General features: G+C 47.6%; 1 protein-coding gene across 1 annotated transcript in view; it reads right to left on the bottom strand.

Moving 5' to 3' along the window:
* PLOD3 (procollagen-lysine,2-oxoglutarate 5-dioxygenase 3) overlaps positions 1-17,485 on the bottom strand; it is a 36,688-nt gene extending 19,203 nt beyond the window's left edge. Inside the window, exons 1-3 of the mRNA XM_035135716.2 lie at positions 17,109-17,485; positions 2,188-2,279; positions 842-978 (exon numbers count right to left, since the gene is read on the bottom strand). Coding sequence (XP_034991607.2) covers positions 842-978; positions 2,188-2,279; positions 17,109-17,214 — 335 coding nt within the window. The 5' untranslated portion in view covers positions 17,215-17,485. The remainder of the gene's footprint in view (positions 1-841; positions 979-2,187; positions 2,280-17,108) is intronic.

The raw sequence follows: 17,485 nt of genomic DNA, 5'->3' as shown, positions 1-17,485 counted from the left end.
TTCCTGGTGTTTAGTCAGAATCTCCTTTATTGCAACGGGATCCATTCATTCGGGTCATCCCCCCTGGAGCAGCAGAATACAAGCTTGCTGCATCTTCCAAGGGACAGCCCTTTAGTTATTTGAAAATGGCTATCATATCACCTCTTAGTCTCCTCTTTTCTAGGCTAAACATACCCAGCTCCTTCAACCATTGGCCATCAGCCTTTTTGGTTTCCAGACCCTTTATCTTCTTGGTTGCCCATCAATTTTAATAACCATGTGCTTTCTCCAAGGAACTCCAAATGGAGGTTGGGATGGAATTCTATCAGCACAACCACCCTGCGAGGTAGGCTAGGCTGGAAGTAACTGACCTGCCCAAAGCTACCAAGCCAGCTTCTATTAACAAGTAGGGGGATTTGAACACAGCTCTTCCCAGGTTACCCATTAAAGTGTGATAAATCACAAATACCTGGGTGGGAATTAAATGGTCGGCTGCCACTCTTCCCCGGAGAAGGATACCCCCATCCCAAGCTTCAGTTTCCTCCCGTTTCCATGCCCACCCCCTCACTTTCCTCCCTCCAAAAGGAAAAGACCCTGACCTCCCCATCACTCCCTTATCAGGTTAAGTACAACGCCAACCATTTCCTTGTGACCTGCACAGCTAATATATTATTTCCTCATCTCACCTGTCCTGAGTTTTGGGGCCCACGCAGGCAGAAAAGAAAGAAAAGAAAAGAAGTGAAATGAAATGAAATTAACAGATCAAACATCTAAGTGTTAAGTCTCATAACAAACCCTGCGAGGTAGGCCTCCCTCACAGTCAAGTTGTTGCGACTGGCATAGAGAGAATCTGTGAGCTCACCTGTCTACAAACATGACAATTAGGTCCTCCTCATTGGCATGTTTTTTCATTTCCGCCTTCAGCCACCGGACCTTCTGTCCTCCGCCAACCGTCCGAGCCACGTCCCCACCCTTCCAGTCTTCTCCTAGGCCAAGAGTCTGGGGAGACGACAGCAACAGGGAAAGACAGGGGTAGAAATCCGTTATTTTCTTCTGAAGCAAAACTGCCCTTCAACTGATAATGCCTCTTCCACCTTGCCTGGATGGAACAGGGCCGGCCCACTCACGAGGCAAAGTGAGGTGACCGCCTCAGGCGGCAAGATCCACAAGGACAACAGATCCATCTTCCAAGGAATGGGCTGCCTGCTGCTGTGGTAGCAACGACAGCGACGGGACACTTCTTGGAGGCTGGATCTGCTGCCTCCGTGGCAGTCCCATCAATGCCACCTCTACAGCGGCCTCTTGGCGAAGAGGAGACGCTGTTGGCCACCCACCCCTGGCAAGGAAATGGCACCCGTTACAGACCGGTGGCACCATTTTGTGGTTCTCCTCAGGTGCCAAAATGTCTTGGGCCTGCCCTGGGATGGAATATAGCCTATTGTGCAAAGGCAAGAGTCTCCTCTGCTGCTCTGCCCACCTTTGCCTCTGTCCCTTCCACCATCAATTCACATGTGGCCCCTGGAAGGTTTCATGCAAGGGAATGCGGCCCTCAGGCTCAGAAAGGTTTCCCCTGGCTGCCGCCATACAGTAATGCTCCATGAGGTACCAGAGAACGAGACTGCTGAGGTACCGTGTTTCTTCAAAAATAAGACACCGTCTTATATTTATTTTTCCTCAACCCCCCCCCCATTGCTTATTTTCAGGGGGTGCCTTATTTTTCTCCTCCTCCTCCTCCTGCCACTGACGGCATTGCTGCTGCGCCTATCACTATGTCTTATTCCCGGGGTATGGTTTATATTCCTTAAATGCTTAAAATCCTGCTATGGCTTATTTTATGACTACTTCTTAAAATAGGGGAAACAATCCAGGGACAAAAATAAAAAAATTCCTTCAGTAGCACCTTAAAGACCAACTAAGTTTTTATTTTGGTATGAGCTTTAGTGTGCATGCACACTTCGTCAGATACCCGTGCATGCACACGAAAGCTCATACCAAAATAAAAACTTAGTTGGTCTTTAAGGTGCTACTGAAGGAATTTTTAAATTTTTGCTTCGACTCAGACCAACACGGCTACCTACCTGTAACTAGAATCCAGGGACAGTTAAATTAAGAGCTGAAATTTGGCTCTACATTCTACCTCCCCCCCCTCAAATGTTTTTATTATTGTAATGGAAAGGAAATATCTGCTATTTTCAGAGTTTCTCGCACCTTGACAGTGTAGTTGAAGTACTTGGCCGTCCGCAGGAAGCGCTGGTAACCCTCTGTCTCATCTGTGGCAGCTGTCAGTACCAGGAGTTTGCCTGAAAATAGGAACACACATTCCCCAAATGGCATCAGGAATGGAAACCAGAGGATTTACATATATAAACTGCACCTCGGCTATCAAAGCCAGGATCTATCTCGGGGGGGGGGGGGGCTGTGATCCAGGTTCCTAAAAGAAGCTAGGTAGGAATTAAGAATGTTTTTCCCCCCCAAGCCAGTTCCTCAAAAGCAGGAGATGGCACCATAAGTGCATATTTTCCCTGAAGATTTTTGGAAGCATTCGCAGCTTGAACAAGTCCAGCAATCGTAGAGAATTTAGCAAGAGCTCTTTGTGGAGAGGCAAAGTATTTGGATACATGAACTTGGAAATATTGTTAGCCCATTCTTCCCCCGAGGATTTCAGGATTGAAACCAGGCTTTTGGCTGAGTGACATCCAAAGTGTCCCCTTTTAAATGTGTTGTGGAAGATTGGTTTGTTTTTGTTTTTATTTTTTATTATGTCTTTTGTGGATTTTATGTCGTATTCTTATGTTGCGAACCGACCTGAGTTCTATAGCTATAGGGCTGTATGCAAATAATAATATTAAAAGCTCTTTTTATGTCTGATCTACTTAGGGTTACTCAGCACAGAAAGAGCTTTTAAGCTCTCTGCCTTACTTGGGTTTGGGTATGCGGGATTCTCCTGTATATACAGAACCCCTGGAAGCGAACCCCCACCTAAGATGGGATCCTACAGTGTAAATCAACAGTGCAAATTGTAAGTGGGTCCCATGTTGCAGCTTGGTGTCAGAGGTGGGTCTTGGTTCTGGACAAGTTGAAGACCACCGCAAGACACTATGCCCAGCTTTCACCCCAGGAAGCCTCCAATTGAAGGTTGCTAAATTCTTCTCTACTACCTTACCAAGAGCTCAGCTCACCAAAGTGTCCCCTCCTCCCTCAGTAGCACATAGCCTAAGGGCCATCTCCCTCTGTCTACCTTCTCACAAGCTATTACATTCCTGGTGATTAAGTGCTGGAAAAGATGCTCTTCCATCCTTGCAAGCAGCAGGGAGGAGAGAGGCCCAGGGGGAGAGCAGGGGGAGAGCGGAGATCAACACCAACAGGATCCCTGCTAACAGGAGCGCAGATTTTGCGCGCTCAGGCAGCCAGGTGGGTTTGGTTTGGACCCAGATTCAGATCACACCGGAGCCACGAACTACACGTATTCCAGGCGCCAGCTGCAAGCGTGTTGAGTAAGCAGAGAAGCTTCCCAAAAGCAACATCGCTAGTAGTAGCCAAGGTCAGGCGCAATGTGGCCCGCTCTTATGCACCAAAGGAAAGAAAGAAATAATTTTGGTTTGCTGGCTGGCATCTAACCAGGCAAAAGAGATCTGGTCAAATAAGGGTTGTTCATTTGAAAAAGCATAAACTTTTCAACGCAGATGTTTTTTAACCATCAACTGGTTTGATACAGAACACTAATTACAAATAAACTCTTGGTTATAGTGCGGCCAGTACATATGATAATGATTCCATTTGTATTTAAAAGACGGGAATAAAAGTTTTCCTATAAATGCAAGGCAGTCACTGGGCCATTCCTCTCTCAGGCTTTTGTACAGCAACACTTGGGTCAGCCTACAGCAGCCTTCCCCAACCTGGCACTCCCCAGATGTTTTGGACGACAACTGACATCAGCCACAACTGGCCAGCTAGGGCAGATGGGAGCCAAAAACAATTGGAGAGCTCGAGGTTTGGGAAGGCTGGCTTACAGGCTCAGGACTGGATCCAGAATAAGCCTGCAACCCTGTATCCTTCTACCTAAAGATCACTTTGCCCTTATATACCCAATATATCACTGTGAGAAGGCCTCCTGGAGATCTTTATTGGGGGTCTGTTCTTCACAATACAGGAATAGGGCCTTTATTGTGGTGGCACCTTCCCTTTGGGTTGTATGGGGTGTTACCTCTGGTGGGGACATGTCGTGCTCCTTCTGGGGCAATTTGTCCACCTCCCCCCCCCCAGCCTTCACTCATCTCTCAGCTGTGGCTCCTAGAATCTGCCAGCATGCGACAGCGGTCACACCCCAGGAATGGCTTCAACTGGCTGGCTAAACCAGGTGGGTCTCAAACTCTCTGTGAGTTTGGGACTTCCTCTGCATGCAAAGACAGGCTCTGGCAGATTGAGGGGATGGGACCAACAAACAAGAATGGAACAAACATCAGGAACCACAAGACAGAGAAACCAGTAGGAGAACACTTCAATCTCCCAGGACATTCTATACAAGATCTCAAAGCAGCTGTTTTATTACAGAAAAAATTCAGAAACAGACTGGAAAGAGAAGTTGCTGAATTGCAACTCATTACCAAGCTTAAAACCATGGAGCCACCTGGAATGAACAAAGACATAGGATTCTTATCTCATTATACATGATCAAGCTTTCCTTAGCACCTCAGCCCTTGCTTCCCCCCCCCCGCAAGACCAACTGCAGTCATTAACAGTCGTTAACAGTCATCAAGAGGTTTACCACTCCTATCAGCCCATCACCCATTCCCATCACCCCCACCCCCACCCTCTGAATAAGGGTCTGGTGGCTTCTGTTTCAGTGTATCTGAAGAAGTGTGCATGCACACGAAAGCTCATACCAAAATAAAAACTTAGTTGGTCTTTAAGGTGCTACTGAAGGAATTTTTTTATTTTGTTTTAACTCAGACCAACACGGCTACCTACCTGAAACAAGAATGGGGTTTCTGTATGTGCTGTAGAGGGAAGCGAGGGTCAGATGGAAAACTCTGATCCTAAACTTCTGCTGTCTTGCAGGGTATCTTTGAGAGAAGAAAAGGCTCAGGAACCCTACCCTAATCTGGAGTGGAGTCCCTAAGACAGTTGGTTGGCATCTTGTACACCTCCTTGGAGCAGTTCTTGCAGCCAAACTGGTGCAAAACATATTGCTCTGCTTTTCTTTGGATCACATCAGCGAGGCCGGGAGGGGAGGTCTTGTCATCTGGGCAGCCCAGGACCTCCAGACACTCCCCCCAGGTTTGGGCCCCGGGAAGGTCATTTCGGTGCTGCTAACCCAGAATTTTGGCTTCACTCCCGGAGGCGCACTCCATTGTCTCTTGAGACAGACCGATGGCAACACCCAAAACAATACATTCCCTTTGAAATTCCCTCCCTTTGCAAATCATACAGGTGCCTTTTGAGGAATCTGCTTCTGAAGACCTTCCTCTTCCAACGAGGCTTTTAAGTAAAGAACCTCAACCCAGTCATCATCTGTGTTGGAATCACCTTAAAGTATTTTTATATGCGGGGCTGCTTTTTAAACTTTTGCATGGTTTTCTGTCCATCTAGCTCAGCACTGCCTACACTGACCGGCAGCAGCATTTCATACAGGGAGTCTTTTCCCAGCCTTCCCTGGAAATGCTCCAGAGACTGAACCTGGAATCTTCTGCAAAGCAGATATTCTGCCACGCAGCCTTGCCCAATGAGGAATACGTCAGACTACTAGCAGGAGAAGAACCTTCACTCTTGTACTTGCTGACAAATAACACTGTAAATCGTTTTTATTTTTAAGTGAGCCGCCATCTCAACGGTGGCATTCATGGCTTTATGGAATATTTGACAATTTTAAAACAGCAGCCAAAATATACTGGTATTTGTCCAGGCAATAGACTGGTCCCGCCAACCCTATTTTGGTCTTCCCCACCCTCCATATCTCAACAAACAGATGAATACGGATGCAATGGATTTCTAGGAGGAGAAAGGCCTCTCTCTGCACATGCAATGCATGCAAAAAACCCACATGCGCAGCCTCCCTTGCAGTGAAGACTGCAACCCACACAGCTGCAGCCTTGGCTCAGAGCATCGGAGTAACTCTGCTGGGACCAATGACTCTTCCTCGTTCTCATGGCATCTTCAGCTCCAACCAGCTGTGAGAAATAAGTCTCGATCCAGTGGTCCATTGCCAGGTTTCTGGGGAGTGGGGCCTAGTGAGTCATCTCACCAACACAGTTCCTTTTGACTCACAGGAATCTGTGCCTTATCCTGCCTCAAACTACTGTGGCATCTCAATCATTATGGGCGATTCAGACAGACAGTGGCTTCTCCAGGGTTTCAGACGCGACTCTCTCTCCCAGGTCTACCTGGAGAGATCGGGAATTGAACTTGGGTAGATTCTCTACCACTCAGTGATGATCTTTTCCCCACCTCTTACCTTTTCTTTTTTAAATTTTTTAAAAATGATTTTCAATTTTATACATTTCAGCAACTTTACAATCATTTTGGCGTATTGAAACTCGACTTCCCCCTTTCTGTGGTTCCTTAAATTTGTTTCCCCCCCTGCATATTCCAAATTAACTTAACTCAATCATTTATTCATCTACTTTAAATGTACAGTCATACCTTGGATCCCGAATGCCTTGGCACTCGGACGTTTTGGCTCCTGAACTCCGCAAACCTGAACGTCCAACGGCCAATCAGAAGCCGCACTTTGGTTTTCGTACGTTTTGGAAGTCGAACGGACTTCCGGAACGGATTCCGTTCGACTTCCAGGGTACGACTGTACACTCTTATAAAACTGCAGGTTATTACAATAATCCTGTCAATGTTCTTGTCTGTTTACAGTTTGTTTGTAAATATTCAATAAACCATTTCCACTCTTTTATATAAAAAAGTTTTGTTAACTTGATTTTTTTATTTTTCCAGTAAGTTTCACAATTTCTGCGTATTCCATAAGCTTTTGTATCTATTCTTGTTTTATCCGGGTTTCTTCTTCTTTCCATTTTTTGCAGTCATGAACACGAATAAATTTCTATACAGTTTGGGTACTGTAGTTCTGTCCCTATAATTCCCGCCTCTTCTGATCAATCCATTTATGGAAGATGGGTGCAATGCTGTCCCGTCATTTGGGACCAATAAATAATCTCTATTAGAAGAAAATCAGGCACCAGATTTCTCTCATGTGGACTAAATCAGGAACGGAGGCGGAACAGAGAATAGCCACTGTTTTATTATATCAATGTAAGGCATGACAGGCTGGTAAAAGGGTGCTGAGTGGCATGCAGTTGAGGTGGGTACAGCCTCAAAGAAAAAATAATCCCCCCCCCCGATGCATCTGCCACAGATCTCCCTGCTGTTCCAGAACTGATGGGAACCTGAGCAAAATCAATCTAATGCAATGAGTTCCACAGGCTTCGCCAAACACACACAGAGGCCTCATGTGCTTACATGGCACAATAGCATCCACACATTGGCACGGTAAGCCTCTGAGACCACACAGCAAGGGCAGCGTCACTGAAACCTACAGGACCAGAGTGGAAGCCAGCGGATTTTGGTAAATCTCAACTTCCGGCCCGGGCGATGGAAGCGGCGGAATGGAATGGTAGAATCCTGACCAGGTGGTGCCATTTCAGAATGAGAGGTGGGCATGGAAGGAGCAGTTTTAAAAATGCACCCGTTGAAAAACTCCTTGCAAAACGAAGAACTTGCAGGAAGAAAGGTAGCTGAGCCCTGCTGCGCTAGTTTTCTGTTTCAGGGAGTTTGAAAAAGCAAAAAAGAAAAACCCCAGGGTTCTTTCTACCATTCCTTACAAGATACAAGCGGATCTGGTCTCTGCGTTTGCTGCTCAATTCCACACTTGGCAGAGAAGCATTTTGCGCCACCCCGACCCTGCACAAGAGCGCAAATACAGGGCATTTATTTGCGTATTTTATTATGCGCACGCCCCCACCTATTCCCCAAGCAGCTCAAGGGGGTAGACACAATTCTCTCCCCAGCCTCATTTCAACCTTCCAACAACCCTGCGATGTAGGTTAGACCAGGACCGAGCGGGGAATTTGAACTCTAGTCCAACTTCTAAGGCCATGCACCATGTGGGCAGAGTGGTTTAACAGTAGCAATTATTCAGAGCCGAGTCTCTGCAATCAGTCTAATGGCGGATGGAATTAAAATGAGAATAAAAGGCACATTGTGTTTGGAGTTTCCCAAGACAAGAGTGATGGGCAGATATCTTGATGGGCCCCGTCTCTCCTCACCGTTCCGGCAATAAAAAACAACAACAACCCCACAATAGCTGTGTCTCTGAGGCCTGGCACAGCTAAGTGGTAACTCCATCCTGGGTTCCCTCCACTCTCCTCCTTTTAAAGCCCTGCGCGTCCCCTTTTGGCTCCGACGGTCCCAGACAGCGCCAGGGCCTCTGGCTCCTCAATGGGCCTTTCAGGGGATCAGGAATGCAGCCTTGGGGGAAGGCCAAGGTTGCTGCTCTGTCGGGAGGCCTCCGGCTCACAAGGGAAGGTCCCTCTTAGTCGGAGGGTAAAAGCACAGAGAAAGCCGTACCTTGGGGAGAAAGAAGACCAGGTCACCCAGGGAGAGAGAGCAGAAGCAGAGGGAAAAGAGGATGCCAAGACGTCCTTAGGAAGCGGCTTTGTACAGCGGTACCTTGGTTCTCAAACTTAATCCGTTCCGGAAGTCTGTTCCAAAACCAAAAGCGTTCCAAAACCAAGGCACGCTTTCCCATAGAAAGTACAGTGGTGCCTCGCTAGACGAATTTAATTCGTTCCACGGGTCTTTTCTTATAACGAAAAATTCGTCTAGCGAATCCCATAGGAATGCATTGAAAAAAAATATTTTTTGCCCATAGGAACGCATTAATTGAATTTCAATGCATTCCTATGGGAAACCGCGATTCGCTACACAAATTTTTCATAAAACGAATTTGTCTAGCGGGGCAACCTCCGCTCGAAAAATCCTTTCGTTAAGCGGAAATTTTGTTAAGCAGGGCATTCGTTAAGCGAGGCACCACTGTAATGCAAAACGGATTGATCCGTTCCAGACTTTTAAAAACAACCCCTAAAACAGCAACTTAGCATGAATTTTACTTTCTAACGAGACCACTGATCCATATGAAAGCAATAATCAATAATCATTTATGAAAGCAATAATCAATGTACTGTACTATAAAATAAATAAGACAGTATTGTAGATGATCAAAATTAAAATTATTTCTTTCTTTCTTGCACTGATGATAGTCATTGTTTGGATGGGGGGCTTTTATCCATTTCCACAGTCACACAATCAATCCATCGGTAGCTGAACTGGGTTCCACGCAGTCACAGAAACAAATTAACCAAAAAAGCCTCAAAAACAAAAACGCAAAATAAATAGCAAAAACAAAAGCGCCAAACTTAATCCGTCCCGGAAGTCCGCTTGACTCCCAAAATGCTCAAAAACCAAGGTGCGGCTTCTGATTGGCGCAGGCGCCCCAGAAACAAGTGCCGACAGCCGCATCAGATGTTCAGCTTCCGAAAAACGTTTGGAAACCGGGAACAGTTACTTCCAGGTTTTCAGCGTTTGGGAACTAAGGCGTTTGAGTACCAAGGTACCACTGTACTTGGAAAAGAGCCATGGCTCAGCTGTAGAGCATCTCCAGGTAGGGATGGGAGAGATACCTGGTTTGTAATCTTGGACAGCTGCTGCCAGTCGGTGTATGCATTACTGTGCTAGATGGACCAGTGGGTTGACTCAGTCTAAGGCAGCTCCCTAGGTTCCTTGTGCAGACCCAGATCACTGCCCCATCTGGCGAAGTAATGTCCGCACGGACAGGCAGCGACTCTCCAGGGTTTCAGGCAAGGAGTCTCTCCTAGTCCTACCTGGATTTGCTGGAGACTAGACCAGAGACCTTCTGCATGCAAAGCAGATGCTCTTCCGGTCCTTCCCCTAACAGCTACCGTATTGGGCTGAATATAAGCCGCACCCGCAAATAAGCCGCACCTTTAAAATTCAAGGGGGAGGAGGGGAAAAAAGACAATAACCCGAATATAAGCCACTCCCTTAAAATTCCGCAGGCACTCACACCCATTCCGTTTCACCGCGTGTCTGCTTCAGCAGCGATATCGTAAAAGCCAATTTTTGTAAGGTAGCAAATTTAAGCCGCACTTTAACTTTTCATGGTCGAAATTTGGGGGGAAAGTGCGGCTTATATTAAGACCAACACGGTACTTCAAGCAAATGTATATGTACCTCAGTTGATGCAGCCCTCAGTCTAAGAAAAAGGTTTCACACCTGAGCTCTGACAATAAAAAAACAGGCTGCCTTTAAATCAGGGTGGATTTGATTTAAATAAAATTGATTTAAATCACTAGTCAAGAATAACATGGCAGCATATATATCCATGTTTGTTAACTGATGTGGTTAAGCAATTAAAGAAACCTGAGTTTTAGCACAGATGAAAAACTTAAAATAAATCCTTATTTCCTGATGAATAGCATTTGGACCATAACGTAACTTAAATAGAAAACTATCTTTAGATTTTTCCTCCAAAAGCATTTTATTTTAAAAATCATTTTAAATAAAAAAAAATCCGATTTTAAAAAGATTTTTAAATCATTGGTTTTGATCCACTCTGCTTTAAACCCAAGCCAAAAAGAAGCCACCTTTCCCACATCAAAACAAACTTCTCCTGAACAAGGGTTTCTCGTCTCAGCCGTCGGCGCCGCCACCTAGCCTGCCAACCTACGATTGTATCCCTCTGGCAATATTTTCCAAGCTACTATTTTTTGCTCCTCAAACTCTGGAAAGTCTGGCGAGAGCCTTCCCAGCCAGTCCCGCTCCCCGCGTCGCCAGAGAATTCGAGAACCAGCCAGCAACGTCTCAAATTGTCCCGTGCGCTCAGAGAGAGAGAAAGAAGCTGAAAAAATGGCACCAGTCAATCACAGGCAACCGAGAAAGGGAAGAAAGAAAAGTTATTTAGCAGGGAGCCGCCTAACAAAACCTGCCACAGGAGCAGGACAAAAAATGGACAAAAAGAAAGAGCATTAAGAGGAATGAGAAAACCCTATGCGAAGAAGTGGTCAAACTTTGTGCTCGAATATCCCCAGTTCGACAGCTGAATTAAGTTAGTGGGATGGTGCTAAAGGAAAAGTAGCAGGCATGTTAGCGCCAAGTCAGGAGGGGGGGAAATATGTGGACTTTCCAGTTGCTGCTGGACTACAATACCCATCATCCCCAATCACTGGTCATGCCTCCCTCATCCTTTCCTTCATTGTGAACAGGTCTTGGTATCATGTTTGCACCAGAGGAAACAAGGAGCTGGCTGGGATGAGGGAGTGTTCCTCGCCTAGTCCTCCTGTGGCTGCATGGTTTGGCTTATCACATTGCCCAAACTGGGTTACAACCAGTTAAAAATACAGTATTAAAAAACAGTTAAGCCACAATCGAAAATAGGGTGAGCCCTAAAACACATCTCTCAGGTGTCAGGGCCACGAGAAACAGGTGTGCCTTCACCTTTCTGTGTGGCGGGAACTCCACAGCTCAGACACTGCCACAGAAAATGCCCTCACACACCCCAACCTACCAGGTGGGCTCCCTCAGACAATCTAGACCAGGGGTCCCCAAACTAAGGCCCGGGGGCCAGATGCAGCCCAATCGCCTTCAAAATACAGTCCACGGACGGTCCAGGAATTGGCATGTTTTTACATGAATATAATGTGTCCTTTTATTTAAAATGCATCTCTGGGTTATTTGTGGGGCATAGGAATTCGTTCATATTTTTTTTCCAAAATATAGTTCGGCCCCCCACAAGGTCTGAGGGACAGTGGACCAGCCCCCTGCTGAAAAAGTTTGCTGACCCCTGATCTAGACAGCCAAGAGCAAGCATTGGCAACCTCCGGCCCATGGGCCGGATGCGGCCCACGGAGGCCGTTTATCTGACCCATGAGCCGGCCGGTCACCGAGCCACCCGCTCGGCAAGTTCTCGTGCCACACTGCGCTAAACCAGCAGAGCGTGGCACGGGGACTCGCAGAGTGGTGCCGAAAATGGCAAAACGTTTGGGCATGCCCAGACGCCAGAAATTGCTTCTGCGCATGTCCAGGCATGCGCAGAAGCAATTTCCAATGCCGCGCCGCCCATACCCAGAAGCTGGAAATTGCTTCTGCGCAAGTCCGGAGTGTGTCCGGTCCACGAGCCAGCATCAGTGGGAATGATCCGGCCCACAACCGGAAAACGTTGACGACGCCTGGCCAAGAGCATGGGTAGGCAAACTAAGGCCCGGGGGCCAGATCTGGCCCAATCATCTTCTAAATCCAGCCCGCAGATGATCCGGGAATCAGCATATTTTTACATGAGTAGAATGTGTCCTTTTATTTAAAATGCATCTCTGGGTTATTTGTGGGGCATAGTAATTCATTCTTTTTTTTCAAAATATAGTCCGGCCCCCCACAAGGTCTGAGGGACAGTGGACTGGCCCCCTGCTGAAAAAGTTTGCTGACCCCTGGCCAAGAGGGTCTGTAGGGACGGACTGCAGTGTTAGAAACTCAGGTAGATAAGCTAGGCGCCAAGTGGCTCCTTAAACCAGGGCTACAGTTGCCAAAACTGAATGCCTAGTTGGCATTTTGGGGTCAGACACCTCGAAAGTCGTATTTTTCGATACAACTTTTTGGTTCCTGAAATTCATTCTGATTGTGCAGATAAAATATCATGGGCAGAATTCTACAGGATGTGTTGCTAGTGTGTGAAAACAGCCCATATCCAAGGATCCGCAGGCACGCCCCTCCAGATGGTGGATGGCACCAACCTGGCGCCCGGGCATCTTCACTTGGTCGCAAGTGGCGGACAGCCAGGTGCAAAATGTGCTTGGTGAATTTTGAACGCTGGGAAGAAGTTGGCTTTTCAGATATTGGGAGCCTAAGTTGTTTAGTGCTTTAAGCGCTATGGCAGAATGAGACCTTAGGCTGCAGGCCCGGTGCTTTAAGTTATCTTCCAGTTATGCCCAAACCAACTTAAGCTTGCTTCAATCTGGAATTGTACAAACCATACTTCTCCTCTCCTAAGGATTCAGCCCTTTAGCAATCATTTAGCCACAGACAGAGAGTGCAGAAAAAGGACATCTGCTGCAACCTAGTAGGATTTAGGACCAGGGAATCTCTAATCCTTGAGCCCAAATAGAGAAAATGCAAATAAATATGATAATGTCTTAGTCTGGCAGCATTCCATTCATGGACATAGCAATACCTCTCAAAAACCGGACAGCTGTCTCCACGGTCCGTATATTTCCTTTGGCAGTCGGTAATATTTCGCAAAGGCGGAAGTCACCAGCCCCATGAAATCCTATCCAGCAACTTCTGTAAAAATAATTACTGGCAGAGCTGGCTGGGGGGCGAGAGAGAGAGAGAGAGAGGCCATCTCCCTGGAACTCACATTGGAGAGTTGTCCTTAAACAACACTAAGCCACCGAGAAAGATCTATGAAGGACAGGATCCAAGCCAAATTGCAAACCGGGCTGCTCCATCTTCGTCCCAAACAGGAAACACAATGTTTGGAAAACAAGAGAAGGCACTCACTTTACAGACAGTCAACATTGAACAAAAAGGTCCAGTCACCCAAATCTGGTGGCATAGTGGTTAGAGCAGCCTTTTCCAACCTCGGGTTCCTAGATAACGTTAAGACTTCATCTCCCATCATTCCTAGCCAGCATGGTCTGCAGTCAGGGATCATGGGCCCTCCAGATGTTTTGGCCTACAACTCCCATGATCCCTAGCTAACAGGGCCATTGGTCGGGGAAGATGGGAATTGTAGTCCAAAACATCTGGAGGGCCGAAGTTTGGGGATGCCTGGATTAGATGATCCTCAGGGTCCCTTCCGACTACAATTCTATGGTTCCACTCTGAGGAAGCCTCCAATCTAAAGCTTCCTCAAGAACTTATTCATATATTATGCAGGAAATACATTCAATGGGGAGCCCCAGGCAATTTGGGCTCTTCGATACATATGATTTTAAAATTATTATTGATTGCTTATATTGGTGTGTTGCACATGTAAAAAGCCTGTTGGGAACTCACAGATAAAACAAGACATGCAATGTCATAAATACAATTTTTAAAAAAGCACAGGTAATAAAACACTTCAAGCCAAACTGCTAACACCAAGAGCCCCCGCTTTCAAGCACAAAACCCACCTATGCACAAAACCCTTTTCAAGAGGCAACAGCCCCTGCAGACAATATTAATCACCAGCTAAAAAGCTGCTAAACGATAAAATGCTGACACTCCTAGAATGATTCCAAGAAGCTGGTATGTTTCTTTTGTGCCCCCAGTTTGTTGCTTGTGCCTTATGTTTTCAAGTGCATGCTTAAAACACACAACCAGGAAGGAAGGAAGGAAGGAAGGAAAAAAGGAAGGAAGGAAGGAAGGAAGGAAGGAAGGAAGGAAGGAAGGAAGGAAGGAAGGAAGGAAGGAAGGAAGGAAGGTGGGTGGAGGAAGAGGAGTGCGGGGGGAGCGCACTGGCCCTGGCAGTGCAATCTCGGTGGGAGTACCACCGCGGCTGCCCCCCACCCGTGCTGCCCCCAGGCGGTGTGCCCGTCACACCCCGGTGGGTGGCGCGCCACGCCCCCGGGACGCGCACCAGCCTCGCCCCCACCTGCTCTCCGCCCCCGCCCCCCCCGGTGCCGGAGCATGAATCTCCGCCACTGGGTTAAGTGTGAGGTGGGCTCAAAGGGTGTCCCAATGCATTACTTCCAAGAGCTCACTTTGCTTTAGAGTAGGGATGGGGAACCAACCCTCTGCATCTACTTGGACTCCAGCTCCCATCAGTGCCAGTCAGCACAGACAATGGCTGGAGGTGATGGGAGTTGGAGTCCTGCAATATCTGGCGGGCCACTGGCTTCCCCATTCCTGCTTTAGCAGTTGCCAGCTCTCGACTTCAGAAGTTCAAAGGAACTACAGTGGTACCTATGGTTAAGAACTTAATTCGTTCTGGAGGTCCGTTCTTAACCTGAAACTGTTCTTAACCTGAGACACCACTTTAGCTAATGGGGCCTTATAAAGACACGTACTGGTATCTTAAAAAGCAAGTATTTCAGCCATAGGGGAACCAAGGCAGGCCAGACCACAATGAGTCACACAAGCCAGCAGCAAGAGAAGTGCTACCTTTGTAAATTCCGCAATGCAGTTAGGTCATTTTAAACTCTGGACTTCATGGCCTTATGGGTGGGAAGGAGCTCTTTAGATGCCACTGCCTGTTTTCAGTTCAAAATGCGGTAAGTCAGCCCTGCTGGATTTGGGGGTCCTAATTCTGGCGAAGGGCCCTCGAAATTCAGCCCTGATGGTGCCACTGCATCCCTTCCTTGAGGACACACAGAAGCATCTAGTTAGCTACTCTAAGAATGCTGGACTTAGATGAACCTCGGTGTGATCCAGCACAGTAAGCTACGACTACTACCGTCCCAATATCACCATAATCAAGAACAGCAGCAGTAAAACCACCATGAAATATTTCTGGGCAGCAGTTAAGTTGCAATTTTGCAAATTCTGTTAAGTCGCCAAGTCTGCAACTTTCACATCACAAGCAAAAGGCAGGAAAAGACTCTTCCTCAAACCATCTAAAGGAAGAAGAGCAGGAGGAGGAACTGCTTTTCTGTCCCAAGGGTAGAGGATGAGATGCTGCAGAAGAGGCACACCAGCATGTCAGAGGATTTGTGGATCCTGAAGCAGTGTGGGGTATCGACCCAAAACCTCCCACAACCCAACCATGGCGAGATTATGTAGATCAGCATCCTCTGGAAAAGGCGGCTCACAAAGGGAGAATGAACCAAGAGAGGCCAAGACACCACCTGGAAAAAGCGCTAAATTCTCTCAACAATACATTCTTTGATTAGCATCAGAGCGCTTGTCAGATCTTGGCAAAAATAATAAAAAGACTTGGCAAAAAAAGGCAACCTGCACCAAGGGTTGCGGACTGCAAGTTGGTGGGATCTACTTTGTTTTGTACCAGAACTCTGAGATCTACAAACTGGGATCTGTTGCAAAAAGACAAACACTTAGAGAGGAATCTGCTGCTGCTCCTCTGGCAGAAGTAAAACAAGTCTTTTAAAGACTGTTCTGAGCCAGGCTGCCTGAGCTGAAGTAGGACACAGCCACTGATTACCTTTTTCCTAGCTGTCCATTCCTCTTTTCAAGTCATCCAAGTTGGTGGCCCATTATTGCTTCTCATCTGACCTGTGTCACAACCTTTCCTCTCTGCTCCCCCATTACACCCAAACACATTAGTGCCATGTGTGTGCCTGCACACACATTTTGTAAAGATGGCCCTGGTAACATGTCCCTTCCTCCACTGTCACAAGGACTATGTCAAGTGCTCTCTATATAAATACACACACACCTTTCTGATTTCCCTCTGTTCCCCCTCCGCCTGGCTCACTTGGTCAATCACAAGGAAAGGGATGTACAAATGATTTTTTTTCTAGCCAAGAATGTTGCAGAACTACAACTCCCACGATCCTCAACCACCGGTTCACACTACCTGGAGGCTGATGGAAGTCGGGAGCCCAACACCATCTATAGGGCTACACCAGGCATAGGCAAACTCGGCTCTCCAGATGTTTTTCAGACTACAACTCCCATCATTCCTAGCTGACAGGACCAGTGGTCAGGGATGATGGGAGTTGTAGTCTCAAAACATCTGGAGAGCCTGGGCTACACTTTTCCCGTCTCTACAAACGTCAATGTCTTGCTTTCAGACCCGAAAGCGATGCGCTTCTTCCAGATGTTAGGAACGACCTCTCTCATCATCCCAGGCCCACTGCTCGGGACTGATGGGAGTTGGGACTCCGCCACCTTCTTGGCTTCTCCCAGAAAGCGAAGAGAAAGGCCAGCAATGGTTAAAAGGCGCTGTGCAGGCGCTTATCTGGCGCCGCGCGCGGCTTGCAATTCCCGGGTCGACCCTCTTTTTTTCCTGTTTGCCAATATGCTTCTTTCAATATGACACACACACATCCCATTTTTGCAACCCCTCCCCACTGCAACCTCTGCCCCATTCCGGCGTGGAAACACTCGATCCCTGGAAAGGTCATTCTGCTACCGATCCTTACAACCCACCCCCACGCCCAAATCTCGTCTCGTACCTGGATCGACGGCTTCTTGATCTCCCTCACTGGTCGTTGCTGCGCCCATCACCAGAGTGGCTAGGATCGCGGCGGCGCTTAGAACGACGCATCTCTGCCGCTTCATGGTGGAGGCAACCCGGGAACCGAGGCGAGAGACTGCGGGGCCCGCCCGGGCTGCTGCTTTTTCAGCTCTCGTGATCGGCGGGGCCGGACCGACGTCAGGCTCCTCCCCGCAACAGCCCTGCAGCTGGGAAAAAGAAGGGGGAGGTGGAAGGGGAGATCGGAAACCCTCTTCCTATTTCTCCCCCCTCCACTTTCCTTGGGGGGGAATGCGGCGGTGGGGTCCCGATATTCCCGCTGCGCCCACCCATGAAACCAGAAAAAAACGTAGTGGG

This window comes from Zootoca vivipara, chromosome 13, assembly GCF_963506605.1.
Source record: "Zootoca vivipara chromosome 13, rZooViv1.1, whole genome shotgun sequence".
Lineage (NCBI taxonomy): Eukaryota > Metazoa > Chordata > Lepidosauria > Squamata > Lacertidae > Zootoca > Zootoca vivipara.
This window is presented reverse-complemented; position numbering and strand designations above follow the sequence as displayed.